The following is a 16,039-nucleotide window of genomic DNA, read 5'->3' as shown; positions in this document are numbered from 1 at the left end:
CAAAACCCTTCTTCACAATCACAATCAGTATCACTATATAACATTCATAATAACTTTTTTACGTAATGATGAAGCAAGAAACCATGCAAGAGCAAAAGTGTTCTCGTCTCAGAATTCGAGTTAATATGACCAAAATTCTTTCCACGATGGACCGGCTTCGAGATCAAGACTCACAAGCCGTCCTAGGGCAAAAGAAGTTGAATTTAATTCTCGACTTGGATAACACCCTCCTCCATGCAAAAAGAACTAAAAAACTCACGTTAGAAGACAATCGACGTGTTAGAAACGACTCATGCGAGCTACACAAGGTTGAAGATGGATCAAAATTAGTCAAGTTACGGCCGGGGGTACGTGAGTTCCTTATGAAAGCTAGTGACATGTTTGAGTTGTCTATCTATACTATGGGGACACGTGATTATGCTCATACTATGGCGGATTTACTAGCTCTTGGATCGAACCAAGATGATGGTGGGTCCGTGTTTTGGAAGAAGATTATTAGTAGGGAGGATTGTACTCATGAGGGGCAGAAAGGGCTTGATATTGTGTTATCGGATAGACGCAACGTTTTGATCGTTGATGATAGGGAAGATGTTTGGGAGGAATCTTGTAGGGCTAATGTTATCAAGATTGCTCCTTATTGTTTCTTTGAAGACGAGAAAAGAAAAAGGGAAGTTAATAATGAGATTATTACAACGGATGATGAGCTTAAGAGGGTTTTGAACATGTTGACTTTGGTTCATCAAATGTTTTATGAAGATAATAATGGACATGGAGAATACATGAAAGGAGATGTGAGGCGGGTTCTTGAAAGAGTTCGCGATCATGAACAACAAAAGAAGAAAGACGATGAAGAGTTAGCTGCTCGATGTAAAAGGTTGCCACAAGAGAAGGCTCGACGTTTTATCATAAGGTTTCGTGCTCCGGTAACTAAGAAGTGCAAGATAGATGCGATGATGGCATCAGTTCAATCTCCATGTTTAGTCTAATAATTATGTTTCTTGGATGATTAAAATTGTTAATATGATTGAGTTAAAATAAAGTTATCATATTGATGGGGCATATTCTGCACCGCTGACCAAGTCAACATATTGAGCAAGGTCAAAGATATCCACAGCAAGTCAACGACTTAGACAACCCTTTAGCCGATGCAAATCGGCTGTCGGCATGGGTCTCGGCATGGCAACCCGCGGTAGGGACACATACCCGCGACTCACATCCAAGACCCCTCGGCGGTGAGTCAACAGGGCCCGCCGGCCTGCCATAGGTCCCTCGGCCGAGGGGTAGATCAGTCTTTCCACCTGCTAGCCACTTGGCCACTTGGCCACTACGTGACAAAAGGTGAAAGCCTATAAATACTCCCCAACCTTCATTGAGGAAAGGATCCCAAGAATCCACAACAAAAACCTAAATACGCTATTCATCTGGTAATATCTTCCTTATCTCTCTACAATATACATTCAGCCAAGTAACAACTTATCCCTTAAGTTTACTGACTTGAGCGTCGGAGTGAGTACGCTTGGCACAAAGCCAAGCCCTCAGTTCGTTCATTGTTGCAGGAGAGGCCGAGAGGAACGATTAAGACCAAAGGAGAATCCAACTCAAGACATCATTCAACAAGCCACGGGTGGTAACTATACTTGCTCTGGAATTACACCCGGAACAATTGGCGCCGTCTGTGGGGAAAGATACTAGAAGCTAGTCACATTCATTCCCAAACAAAAAAAAAACAACAAAAACCCACCCAAAAAGCTAAGATGTCAAAACAACAAGACGCAGTCGTGACCGACGAAACCGCATTCTACCACGATGATACTTTCAACAATTCCGAGTCGTGCCGCCCTCCACCGGCGGAGTAATCCAACCGGAGTTCGGGATGCCAATAATACCGGACACGCCGCTGCCAGCCAACCAGGTCACCATCATGGGACATGTGGTTGACATAGCAAAACTGAAAATGGTCCTGGACCTAATTAGTAATACGCCTGCTCACACTGTCACGCCGACAAGAGCGGCGGAAACCGCCAGAGACCGGGGCCCGAGAATGTGACTCCGAGAAATTTGAACGGAGCTCACGGAGAAGCCGACCCGGCCAAGTCGCCGGGGGAGCCCAAAGTGGGCGTGGTAGACCTAAGTCCTTCCCGCACTCATGGGAGGACGGCGTCCCCGCAACACGAACGAGGCTTACCCCAAAGGAACCGAGGAGTCCGACTCGGCGAGTTGGAGAAGAAGTCCGAGTCGAAGAAGAAGTCCTTCCCGCTACGAGGAGAGGGGGCCGGATTAGGAATGCGAGGAGCCGATCGCCGCGTGTCGTTCGACACGTGGTCGACACCCCTCAACGCCTACGTCCTAGAAGTCCAAGTGCCAACTAAGCTCAAGTTGCCACCCCTATCATACAAAGGAGATAGTGATCCGATCGACCACGCCGAGGCTTTCGAGTCTTACATGTCGGTATGGGAGCAGCCCGATGAGGTCCGGTGCCGAGTCTTCCCAACAACTTTGCATGGGATGGCTCAAAGTTGGTACAAAGGGCTTCCCGACGGCTCGGTATACTATTACGCCGACCTAAGAGACGCCTTTCTAGCCCAGTACTCTTGCAACAAGAGAAGGGCCGTGGAGACATCGGACCTCCTAACTATCAAACAGGAGGGGGGCGAGTCTCTACGAAGCTATGTGAAGAGGTTCGATGGAAAGGTCCAGCAGATTCGGAAATTAATCCCGAATCGCGCGGCCTTCGATGATGAAGGGCCTCCCGAGGGGAGACTTAAAAAATGAGCTCATCAAGTGCGGAGGCCCGAGCTTGGATGCCGCCAGGAGGATGGCCGACCAGGCCATCAAGGTAGAAGACTATCACAAGACATGGGTCGGCCCAACGAGGCCGAGCCCTCCGAAAAGAAGAGCCACCGGGAGGACAACCCGGATGAAAGACGCCGTGACAACAACGGGTCACGGTCCGATGAAAGACGCCGTGAGAATAATAGGTCACGGTCGGACAAGTCTGCCAGGAAACAGGACTCGACAGGCGCCGGGTGGAGTTCGGGAACGTACCACCGAGGCGGTATAGTGATAAAACCCCTCTCGTCGTATCGCCGCCGAGGTCTTCGCCCGAGCAAAACGAGGGCCGAGAAGTGGGAGAGACCCCCAAGCCAAAAAGTGACGGTGACACGAGCCAAGATCGTGAGTACCACGGCCACACCGCCATCTAACTAACGACTCGCCGGCATCCAAGAATGCCATTGAAGAGCTGATCCGGAAGGGGAGCCTCGGCAAGTACGTTGCCAAAGGCCAAAAGACTGACGCCGACAGTTCGGGTAAGAAATCCGTCTTCGAACGGATAGGAGTGATCCATGTTGTCATCGGGGGCAACGAGAACGGAGGGTCCGCTCATGGGCACAAACGGCACCTGAACGAGCTATATCAGGCCATCAACTTTGTGCCCAACACAGCGATCCCTGCTTCCAACATCCCCGATATAACCATTGGAAGGAAGGACTACGAAGGAGTCATCGCTCCTCACAAATGACCCACTTGTAGTCAATTTGGACATATCCAACCACCTAGTCAAGAGGTGCCCGATTGACACAAAGCGCGCATACACGAACATCATGTTCGGGAATGTTTCCTCGGCCTCGGCACGAAAGTCAAGGACTTGAGCCCCGCACCAACCCACTATACAGCTTCTGGGGGCCACCTGGTACCACTAGGATCGGTCGGACTCCGGTGACATTCGGCGAAAAGAATGCGGCCAAAAATGTCCTAGCTGAGTTCGTGGTCATCGACGGCTCATCCGCCTACAACGTTCTCATAGGCCGAGTCACCCTGAGTGAGGTTGACGCAGTGATGTCCATCCGGGCCCTAACACTGATGTATGTCTCGGACCGGGGGGAAGCGCATAAGCTCGTCTCCAAAGACGAGAATGACGAGGTGGTCAACGTCCAGATAGCCGCCAGAGGATGCAACATGCAATCCCTCAAAGTGGCGAAGAAATCAGAAAAAGGGAAAAGTCTATCCTTACAACAGGAGGGCGACCTCATGGATGTAACTAGCGGCTGACTAGGACGGTGTGCCCTTGATAGGCCATTAGGACGCTGGTAATCTCGGGAATACTCTATGTAGCGGCGGAGGTGTCCAAAACAGCTGTGGGCACCCCGACGCATGTTTTTACCTAATGAAAAATCGTCCAAGTCTTCCATCAAAATGTTCATTTTTCCCCTAGTCACTAGGAAGCAGCAGACGCCAGCTCACACTGTCATACCGACAAGAGCGGCAGTCTCCATGAAGAAATAGGCGCCGTCGCAGTCACCCCAAGTAGTAGACGCCACGGCAGTCACCCCAAGAGGTTTGACGCCGTCGCAGTCACTCCAAGTGGTAGACGCCACGGCAGTCTCCATGAAGAAATAGGTGCCGTCGCAGTCACCCCAAGTAGTAGACGCCACGGCAGTCACCCCAAGAGGTTTGACGCCGTCGCAGTCACTCCAAGTGGTAGACGCCACGGCAGTCTCCATGAAGAAATAGGCGCCGTCGCAGTCACCCCAAGTAGTAGACGCCACGGCAGTCACCCCAAGAGGTTTGACGCCGTCGCAGTCACTCCAAGTGGTAGACGCCACGGCAGTCACTAACAAGAAGCAGACGCCGGCTCACACTGTCACACCGACAAGAGCGGCAGTCATCATCAAATAACAAACGTCGGCTCACACTGTCACACACCGACAAGAGCGGCAATCACCACCAGGAAGCAGACACCTCGATGGTAACGACCAGCGCAGGTGATACTCGCAAAGCGTTCAAAATGCCTCAGAAGCGTTAACACGATTGAGATACGCACTCTAGACCGCCTCGGCCAAGCCGAGGCGGAAACAAAAGAGACACTCAATTAATAACGTAAGGAGACAACCCAGACGAAGACATAGACGCCAAAGTACAATTGAGACGCTCAAATACTAGCGCAAGAAAAAGAAGTGAGGTAAAAACCTCGGCCAGGCCGGAGGCAGGAGAAACGAACTCTTATTAAAAATGTTCAACGAATTGCAAGAAATTACAAGGATAAGCCAAAAGACAAAAGGCTACAGATATCATCTCCCTATGTCCGTTGTTGCTCGCCATCAGCAGCGGCAGCGGCACCCTCTTCGATGGGTAACCCAAATAGTTCCTTAGCGACCTCGGCTTTCCAAGGCGGCCTCAGCCTTAGCCTCGGCAGCCTCGGCTGCCCTTGCCCGATCGGCTTCCTCCTCGGCCGCTTTAGCCTTCTCAGCAAGAGCTGCCTTCTCCGCGGCCGCTTCCTTCTCTATCTTCGCCCTCACCGCCTCCTTGGCCTTCTCCGCCACGGTTTTCTCCTTGGCTTCAAGCTTGTCATCAAGCAGCTCGTCATATCTGCCCCACGGAAAGGAACCATCAAGAGGGAAGAGCTCCCCAATCACTTCCCTAGCAGCTCCTTCAGCCAAATCCCGGAATTCAAAGACACATGTTAGGGAGCATGACGGTTTGGAGCATCTCAATGTCCTTCTCCTTTTGCCTGATGACGGCCTCTTTGCTCCGAATCACCTCCGCATGGGCCTTAAATAGGTTCCTGGATTCGTTCCTCTGCTGGAGGTAGAGGTCGGCGTGCCTCTGAACAAGTTTACACTTCTCCAAAGACTTCGCGGCTTCGGTGCCGCAGCCTCGGCCTTGGCTCTCTCAAAGAAGGACCTCTTTTTCAGCCTGCCCGAGTTTTCTTTCAGCCAAAAGCGCCTTCTCAGCATCTCCCCTAAGCCTCTGCTCATTGAGAAGATCCAGCTTCGCCTTCGCGGCCACCTTCTTAGTGGCATTAAGCTCAAAAGCGGATTGAGCCACGTTTTTCTCCTGCTCTACGATACGAGCACCGGTAAGATTGTTCCACCTCGCCAGCTCCTTGATCAGCTCCGTGCCTTCCTCTATAAGCTGGGAGACGGAAGCCTTCTGGGATGAAGAGACCGTGGTAACATTTTGATCACCTACTGTAGGGCCGGGAGAGGGAAGCCTTCGGGACGAAGAGTTCACGGTGACGTCTTGATCACCACCGCATGAAATTCCCCTCCACTTGCTGCCCAACAAGAGCGGCGGACGACTGCGGCTGATCTACAAAATTTAAAGTAAACATCAGTATCAACATACACAGACATGCCGGAGAGCCTGTCACCGGCAGCGCCTAAGGAACCGGCTAAGTCTGAGCCACAGGATAGATCAATACCGTGCTTGGCCTTCTTGGCCGAAGGGCGCATTTCCTCGTCAGCAGCAGAAGCAACGGCAGCGGTAAAGGCTGTCGCTTTCTTTTTTTTACGGACAAGGGGCGACCCCTCCTCCTCATCGGAGTCATCCCCATTGGAGATGTAAACGATCTCCACCGTCTCCTTCCGAACAGGGGGGATGGAAGGCGGAGCCGATGTCGACGCCATCACCGCCGAAGGCTTTGTTTTTCGCGTGCGGCGCGGCATGTTACTTACAACCCTCGCCCGGCCTCCACCACATTCAAGCTCTTCACCGCGATCCATAAGATCATTCGGCGACGCCCTGCGGTCATGGGCTAGAGCCTTGGGATGCAAGTTAGCAACGATTTTATCTTTGTGCGGCCCCATTCTCCGGAGGATATCCTCGACAGTCCGGTCCAAAGTGGCCTGCGAAAGAGACAAAGCAAGAGTTAAGTAGAAGAAATAAATCAAAGTTCGAGACACAATGAGAACGGTGATGGGCCTCACACCGACCCCACTCACCCTGCGCTAGGGCCGGTATGAGGCCGACATGGCAAAGCGGCTCATCCTGAAGAATGATCTGCGTTGGGGGGATCCATCTTTTCGACAACCCACTCTTGTCCACCTCAAAAAGCCTCATCGCCAGCTTCTCGTCCTCCTTAAGAAGGACCTTGCGGCATCCATTTTAAGCTTCTTCCTACACCCATCCGTCATGCTCCGCCTTAGTCTCACACCGCAAATTCATTTGGTGCTGAAAGGAGAGGGGCAGCGGATAGTCATCCGGCACCTTAACATACACCCACCGATCTCTCCAGTCTTTGCAAGAAGTAAGTTTGTCAACAGAGACATAACCTTTCTCCGTGTGCACACTATACCAACCGACGCGACCAGAGATTGACGGCTGGAGATAATGAAGCCGGCGGAACAAATTTACCGTCGGGGCCTCCCCCTTGAAGAGACAAAGCCACACAAAGCCGACTATCGTCCTCATGGCCAACGGATGCAGTTGGGCCACAGCGACGTTCATAGCTTTAATGATGGCCATGACGTACTCATTCAGCGGAAACCGGAGCCCGTACTCCAAATGTCGCATGTATACGCCGGTATGGCCCGGCGGAGGGCAACAGACGGCCTGGCCCTCCTCAGGGATAACAATCTTGTACCCCCTGCCAAAGACGAAGTGACCCTCGAAAAATTTCTCACCAGAACAACTGGCAAACTTATGTGTCCAAGCTCGGTCAACGCGTACCTTGCAGACGTCACCGTGATCCATAACGTACCGCCTCACCTCTCTGGGACGAGCCTCTTCAGCATCATCACCAAAATCGTCTGCGTCATCATCGACATCAGAGTCATCCTCCCATTCCTCCAAAATTCGAGGATCGACTTCAGGAGAAGGAGACCTAGGGCCCCCCGTGCCTTATCGGGAGGGCGTCCAACTTCTCCTCCTCATCAAGGCGCGACGGGGAATCCCCCCGCGTCGGTTTGCTAGGCCCGGCATCAGCAGAAGACATGTTTACAATAATAACTTACAGAGTTAAGAAATTGGAAAGTTTGTTTACCTTGAAGAAAAACACCACGAGTAACAACTCGAAAATTAGAAGACAATGAAACCCTTGAAAGTTTAGAGAAAATTTTGGAGAATGAAATTGGTGGCCAATTTCACGGAATAACCGCCCTATTTATAGGGAAAAGCCCATAAAGAAGGACCAATCAAATGAATGACCCATGAAGCGTCAACCAATCGGCGTGCGGACACATGTCGGACATGCAATCACGGAATGTCAATCGTTGCAACGCTTAGACGTCAATCAATGCAATAAAGAACCAAGCGTCTTCAACACGCCTATTCATATCTCCTTGCCTATTCACCTTCCTCAACAAATTCCCAAGCATCCGTTCTCCGCCGCCACATGGTCAACCAAGCTAAGTAGCGCCACGGGGCAATCAAAAACAACCGGCACACTCAATCCTGGTCTCGGCCAACGTCACTTTCTTTTCCACATCGGATGCCCTTTACACATCCATGTGGAGGGGGATATGGTACGGCCTAAGAAAGACCAGGCCGAGGTAAAAGAAGCCGCAGCAAAGAAGCCGATGCGACAAATTTTCCGCAAATTACTTACGCAGAATATACGCTCAAACGTACATCGGAGCCCATACCACGGCATAGACTACGGCTGGGGCAAATTGATGGGGCATATTCTCGCACCGCACGACCAAGTCAACATATTGAGCAAGGTCAAAGATATCCACAAAGAAGTCAACGACTTAGACAAACCTAGCCGATGCGGCCCATCGGCTGTCGACATGGGTCTCGGCATGACAACCTGCCAAAGGGACACATACCCGCGTACTCACATCCAAGACCCCTCGGCGGTGAGTCAACAGGGCCCGCCGGCCTGCCATAGGTCCCTCGGCCGAGGGGTAGATCAGTCTTTCCACCTGCTAGCCACTTGGCCACTTGGCCACTACGTGACAAAAGGTGAAAGTCTATAAATACTCCTCAACCTTCATTGAGGAAAGGATCCCAAGAATCCACAACAAAAACCTAAATACACTATTCATCTGGTAATATCTTCCTTATCTCTCTACAATATACATTCAGCCAAGTAACAACTTATCCCTTAAGTTTACTGACTTGAGCGTCGGAGTGAGTACGCTTGGCACAAAGCCAAGCCCTCAGTTCGTTCATTGTTGCAGGAGAGGCCGAGAGGAACGATTAAGACCAAAGGAGAATCCAACTCAAGACATCATTCAACAAGCCACGGGTGGTAACTATACTTGCTCTGGAATTACACCCGGAACAAATATAATTAATTCTTTTTATTACCTTTTTTAATATTATTAAAGCTCATAGGTATATTTGCATGCATGGTTCTTTAATATCTAGGTCAAAAAAGATGTTTTGTCTAATGAAGATGTTTTTGGGAGATTAAAAGTTGATAAAATTGTTTTCATTCCATTGAAATATACTAGGTATAATAATTAAGGTGTACTCCCTCCGTTTAAATCATTTATTATCGTTTATATTTTTTGTGAAGGTATTTTAATCAAAGGTAATAATAAACAGGTGACGATTGAAACAATTAATTTGTCTTTGACGATAATCGTCGTTAGGATCTTATTTATGATTGTTAATGTGATTTTTTATACTCAAGTTTTTGATTGTAACTATTGTTGTTTTTCTTGTTTGTAATGAGATTTTAATTAATCTGTCATTAAACATCACGTCTATTCTTAATAGCTAGGAGTGACTACTTTTACAGTTATGAACTTATTATTACAGTCGATCTTGTACCGAGTTTCCCTAGCACCAACGCCATTGTTAAATTGGTGTACTTTTTATTTATATTAGGGTATTTCAGTGAATTGGTGTACTTTTTATTTTAAGAATGAACTTGATGAATAATTTGTCATTCACAATTAATTTGTTCCACTTGTCATTTAGTCTTTCCTTAATCTTTGTGCCAAAACCAAATTACAACAATTGACAGGAACGGATGGAGTATCATTTACACTTCCTTGCCATAGTGGTCTGATATCCAAATTCTAAGCTTAAAACCTGAGCTTGAATCTAAACAAGACATTTTCTCTCTTACTTTTTCTCCCAGCTATTTTTTGTGAATGTGAATGTAATTAATAAAAGGAGAAAAACAAGGATAAAGGGAATGTAAAGGGAGTAAATACCAAGAGAAAAACGAGGGAAAAAATATGAAGTAATATAGGAAATTCATAAAGTCTTCTTTTGAAACCTTGTTCTCAACCTCAAATTATACTCCGTAGAATATAAAATGGTCTTATACCGTGAGACGGTCTATTTTATAAAAAGAAGTTGTTCATTCTTTTACACAATTGGTCCGTCTCACAGTTTTATACAATAAATATTGTTACTCAACATGTAGTATAAATTAAACTCTTCAAACAATCTTTCTTTTACTCAACCAACACTCATAAAATCAAAATCATCGCAAAATGAAATTCCTATACAAATCAATCGCATGCATATTATTAGCCATAACATTTACACCATTATTCACCAATTCTGCACCTTTTTTTAAATTCGCAAGATTTCATATAATTATTTCAAATCGGATGCCTAATGAAGTGTTAAACGTACATTGTTACTCTTCGTACCAACATCATGATTTCAGGCAAACGATTCCAATATATGGTAACTTTACATGGTCATTTAAAACTAAATTAATCTTCGGAACAAAATATAATTGTGACTTTGATAGGTCAAATTGGCGTATGAGGGGTCTCATTGTATTTACTGAGACGGATGAATTCATCGATAAGGGTTGTGGTGGTCGACATTGTTTTTGGAATATTACATATGATGGTGCCTATTTGAAGAATCTTGAGATGGATAAATTTGTCTTTGTAACACATTGGGATCCAAGAGTTTTAAATGTGTTTAAGGGACAAAGTTGATCAAGATGTAAGCAACTATGTTATATTTGATCAAGTGTTATGTATTATACTCTTTTTTATAATAAAAAATTCTGTTTTTGTTGGAAATTTAATCATGTTATTGAATTATATGTTTAAGAATATATTTTACCATGATTGAATCATTAAAAAACGACGGACTTGTTGCCAAAAAAAAAAGACGGGACTAAAATGGAATGAGAACGGGCACATATATGTTTTGCGATTGGGGTTTTCAAATATACAACAACAACATCAGAACCTTAATCCCAAAATGATTTGGAGTCGGCTGACATAAATTCTCATTTAAAATCGTCCATGGGTGAACGCACACCTGGGATTTTCAAGTATATGAAAGTTAAAATTTAGGTGAAGTGCGTTGGTGAGAAAACGATACACTCAATGTGATATTTCGCAAATTCTCGTTTAATACAGAAATAGTTGTCCTAAGTTTAAGACAAGTTAAATACTTAAATACTAACCCACTACCTACCTGTATGTATAGGACAAATAGACATCTTGTTATTTACTAGACATTTCACCCTTATCTTATTTAATGTATTTGGATCCGTTTATATATATGTCCTTAGAGAGACTAGTTATATTTATTTTGGTTGGAAAGATGAAAAACCGTGAATTATAGTTTTACCCCTTATGATTGGCTCAAAATATAAGTTATATTTATATTTATTTTAGTTAGATTTGTACTAGTAGAGTATTCCGATATCACTCAGTGGTGTTTTAACCAATTTTCATAAATAAGAATTGTAAATAATCAAATTTACAAAAATATTTTTATAAAGCCTCCCCACATAATAATTGTATAGTAACGAATAGTCATTTGTAACATATTAATTTCTGAATTACACGGTTGTATTGCGTTGTCCTCTCGTAACTTCTTTATCACTCGTACAGTCGTACTATGTACTGCACTTGCTGAAGGAGGTGCACTTTCCATAATTCTCTCAAATAGTTATGACGCACTTTCCATAATTTTACTAATTCGTTTGCTCGTTTAGCTTTTGTATATTAGAAAAAATTGAAAATTTCCTAAATTAAATTAACCTAACAACAAATAACACCTGATCAACCTCGAAATCATTACTTGCTCATCAAGTATAACATCAAATATAAATATAAACAATAAATCCATCATTCAACAAATCATCTTACAAAAAACTACAATCAATTTCACGTTTTATTATATTCATTCACAAACCCTAATTTACAATTAAAAGAGGCCATGGAAGTTAAGCAATGTTTTCATAATGTGTTCTTGGAAGACAAATGCATCTCATGCAAGATTCACAAAGCCGTTTGTCACGATCTTACCATCATACCCGTCAACTACCTTCGTCCCGGTGTTAACGTGAGTTTAACTCTTTCAACAATGGACCGGTTTCGAGATCAAGCCTTACAAGCCATCCTAGGGCAGAAGAAGTTGAATTTGATTCTTGACTTGGATAACACTCTTCTCCATGCAAAAATAGTTCGAAATCTCACGATAGAGGACAAGCGGCGCATTAAGAAGGACGACTCGTGCGAGCTACACGAGGTCGAACTACAAGGAGTAAAATTATTAGTCAAGTTACGGCCGGGAGTACGTGAGTTTCTCAAGAAAGCTAGTGATATGTTCGAGTTGTCGATCTATACTATGGGGACACGTGATTATGCTCGTACTATGGCGGATTTGCTAGCTCTTGGATCGAACCAAGATGGTCGGTCCATGTTTAAGAAGAAGATTATTAGTAGGGAGGATTGTACCATGGCGAGACAGAAAGGGCTTGATGTTGTGTTATCGGATAGACGCGTTGTTTTAATCGTTGATGATAAGGAAGATGTTTGGGAGGAATCGTGTAGGGTTAATGTTATCAAGATTGCTCCTTATCGTTTCTTTGAAGACGGGAAAAGAAAAAGGGAAGTTGATTATAATGAGATAATTGCAATGGACGATGATGATGAGCTTAAGAGGGTTTTGAGTACATTGAGTATGATACATCAAATGTTTTATGAAGATAATAATGTAGACGGAGAATACATGAAAAGAGATGTGAGACGGGTTCTTGAAAGAGTTCGTGATGATGAAGAACAAAAGAAGAAAGATGAAGAAGAGTTAGTTCGACGTAAAAGGTTGGAAGAAGCGAAGGCGCGACGTTTTATTGAAAGGTTTTGTGCGCCGGTAACAAAGAGGTGCAAGAGAGATGCAACGATGATGGCGTCAGTAGTTCAATCTTCATGTTTAGTCTAATGATAATGTTTAATTTCTTGGAGGATTAAAGTTGCTAATATGATTGATGATACTTTAGTATTTGATTGTAATTATTAATGTTGTTTTTCTTGTTTGTAATTATATATGTTAATCTTTGAGTTAATTGAATTGAATTGTAAGCTCTAATTCTTGTTATGAGTATTTGAATTATAAATTGTACTTCTTCCTTATCAATCATTTAATTATCTTTAATACTCTATGCGTTTTATTCATTTGTTTACCCTTTGGTTAAAATATAGAACGGAGAGAGTATTGTTTATGAATGATAGTTTAATTATAGAGGTAAACAAGTGATCGAGACAAATCAATTATCTCTGACGACAATCGCTTTTATGAATTTGTTTATGATTGTTATCACTCTGAGTCTCTGACGCACACAAATTCAAGTTGCTCTTCAATTTGTCTATGATTGTAGCTCGCAAGTGAATGCGAATGATTATACAAATTGAGGATTTTATACAAGGAGCGATTGCTAATACTTGGTTTTAATCTATTAGTCTAGCTAATAATTAAATTGGTGGAAAAGGAGTTACTTCCTCCGTCTTGGTTAATTGTTTATTTATTTTATTTTGGAGTGTCTTAGTTAATTATTTTTCTTTTTATTTAGAATGCTTTTTAATGGGCAATTTGATACTCTACACTCAATTTGGTATACTTGTTATCTTATAATTGACTATCTCCCCTTTGCTTATCATCTAATAATCGCGTTAAAGATGAGGATACCATAACGGTAGACCCAAAACATAATTGTAATAACTAAAAGTCGTCAAACACCTTACACCATCTATCTCAAAATAATTTTCCTAATTTGACTTGCAGTGTTTCCAAGACACCACTTTGACTCTGTTTTTCACCATTCTTATTTGGTATTCGTATTTATTTTCACTAAAAAAATATTTAAAAAGGACTTTATAATGATGAACGTAAATATATTGTTTTCATTTTTACTTTTTATTATTATAACACTTATTATGGTTTAAATTATTAAACTTTAACCTTAAAGTCAAACTAGGAAGATAATAGGGAATGGAAGAGGTATATAATCACAATATAAATGTAATCTAATAAAATTGTGTAAATAAAGAACAATTATAGAACAAAATCGTAATTATTGTATAAAATGACAAACATCTTGTCTCATTAGGAATCATATTACAATTTTTTATTCGTTTTAATACAGAAAAATATATCAACATATAAGGAAAGTGACTCATCCAATACTGTATTTAGGAGGGATACCAAGGGATATATGAAAACATCCCAATAAATTTCAACAATTTAGCCTACACTCGAAAAATCATACATCAAATTGTAATTGCAAAATGAAACACATATACCAATCAATCATATGCATATTGTTATTAGCTATAACATTTGCACCATTTTACACCCATTCGGCGGCTATTTATGGATTAATAAAATTTCATGTAATTATTAAAAATCGGATGTCGGGTGGAGCGGTAAGAGCACATTGTTATTCCGACGTACAATTCCCTGATCGGAACAAAATAATTCCAAAAGATGATAACTTGACATGGTCCTTTACGACAAGAATATTATATGCAACAAGATATGATTGTAATTTGAATAGTTCAAATGGGTATATGTATATGGTTGCATTTGATGAGACCAACAAATTCATCGATGATGGTTGTGGTACTCGACATTGTTTTTGGTTTCTTTCGAATGAGGGTGCCGCCTTAAGAAATATGAAGACGGGTAATTATGTACGCGTGCAAAAATGGAATACAACAAGTTAAAATTAAAGTGCGGGGATAGGTAAAACGATTGATACAAAATATAAGCAGTTATGTTTTCTTTGATTAAGTATTTTGTACTCGATCGACTGTTTGCTCAATAATAAATATTTCCCCCATTTTTCATGATATTTATTCATTCGTCTAAATTTTCGCAATTTGATAATCCACACTAAATTTAGTCAACTTGTCAACCAATAATTGACTCCCTATTTTTCTTGGTCTTTGTGGTAAAATCAAAGGTAAACAAATGACTGGAGGAAGGTTCTTAGATTTAGGAACCAATTATTTGGGACATTTAACAATTAGCATCGTATGATTATTGTATTTGAAAACAAAAAAATTAGTTTTGATATTAAGGCTTTTTTACGTCGTTTTTACACGTAATTTCTTGTCGCCTAAGCTTAATTAGTTCTTCTAATTTCGAACTTATTTCGGAGTAGGTATTGACGGTGCGTTAGTGACAAGCTATATCAAAACCCCTAACAACAAATCATTGTATGATTATAAATATAAATGAACTAACCCCAAATTCAATTTAAAACATCACACAAATTTCATCCACTTAATCCTTTTAATTCCAATAACTTTTTTACGTAATGATGAAGCAAGAAACCATGCAAGAGCAAAAGTGTTCTCGTCTCAGAATTCGAGTTAATATGGCCAAAATTCTTTCCACGAGGGACCGGCTTCGAGATCAAGACTCACAAGCTGTGCTAGGGCAAAAGAAGTTGAATTTAATTCTCGACTTGGATAACACCCTCCTCCATGCAAAAAGAACTAAAAAACTCACGTTAGAAGACAAGCAACGAGTTAGGAACGACTCGTGTGAGCTACACAAGGTTGAAGATGGATCAAAATTAGTCAAGTTACGGCCGGGTGTACATGAGTTCCTCAAGAAAGCAAGTGACATGTTCGAGTTGTCTATCTATACTATGGGGACACGTGATTATGCTCATACTATGGCGGATTTACTATCTCTTGGATCGAAACAAGATGGTCGGTCTCCCATGTTTTGGAAGAAGATTATTAGTAGGGAGGATTGTACTCATGAGGGTCAGAAAGGGCTTGATGTTGTGTTATTGGATAGACGCGTCGTTTTGACTGTTGATGATAAGGAAGATGTTTGGGAGGAATCTTGTAGGGCTAATGTTATCAAGATTGCTCCTTATTGTTTCTTTGAAGACGAGAAAAGAAAAAGGGAAGTTGATAATAATGAAATAATTACAATGGATGATGAGCTTAAGAGGGTTATGAACATGTTGACTTTGGTTCATCAAATGTTTTATGAAGGTAATAACGGAGATGTAGAATACATGAAAAGAGACGTGAGGCAGGTTCTTGAAAGAGTTCGCGATCATGAACAACTGAAGAGTTAA

At 42.9% G+C, this 16,039-nt stretch overlaps 3 protein-coding genes across 3 annotated transcripts; all 3 read left to right on the top strand.

Moving 5' to 3' along the window:
- Window positions 1-146: 146 nt before the first annotated feature.
- LOC141600520 (RNA polymerase II C-terminal domain phosphatase-like 4) lies at window positions 147-986 on the top strand. Its single transcript, XM_074420762.1, has one exon. It carries the CDS (start codon window positions 147-149, stop codon window positions 984-986), a length of 840 nt encoding a protein of 279 aa, XP_074276863.1.
- Window positions 987-12,024: 11,038 nt separating this feature from the next.
- On the top strand, window positions 12,025-12,882 carry LOC141600519 (RNA polymerase II C-terminal domain phosphatase-like 4). Its single transcript, XM_074420761.1, has one exon. The coding sequence runs from the start codon at window positions 12,025-12,027 to the stop codon at window positions 12,880-12,882; it is 858 nt and encodes a 285-aa protein (XP_074276862.1).
- A 2,380-nt stretch (window positions 12,883-15,262) lies between these two features.
- On the top strand, window positions 15,263-16,039 carry LOC141600518 (RNA polymerase II C-terminal domain phosphatase-like 4). Its single transcript, XM_074420760.1, has one exon. It carries the CDS (start codon window positions 15,263-15,265, stop codon window positions 16,037-16,039), a length of 777 nt encoding a protein of 258 aa, XP_074276861.1.

This window comes from Silene latifolia, chromosome 9, assembly GCF_048544455.1.
Source record: "Silene latifolia isolate original U9 population chromosome 9, ASM4854445v1, whole genome shotgun sequence".
NCBI classification, from domain to species: Eukaryota; Viridiplantae; Streptophyta; class Magnoliopsida; order Caryophyllales; family Caryophyllaceae; genus Silene; species Silene latifolia.
The sequence above is the reverse complement of the archived record's forward strand: the minus strand, read 5'-3'. Positions and strand labels throughout refer to the sequence as shown.

What these genes read in the sequence shown, in the direction of transcription:
- LOC141600519 (XM_074420761.1), top strand. Translation starts at nt 12,025, where the DNA reads ATGGACCGGTTTCGAGATCAAGCCTTACAAGCCATCCTAGGGCAGAAG.
- LOC141600518 (XM_074420760.1), top strand. Translation starts at nt 15,263, where the DNA reads ATGAAGCAAGAAACCATGCAAGAGCAAAAGTGTTCTCGTCTCAGAATT.
- LOC141600520 (XM_074420762.1), top strand. Translation starts at nt 147, where the DNA reads ATGGACCGGCTTCGAGATCAAGACTCACAAGCCGTCCTAGGGCAAAAG.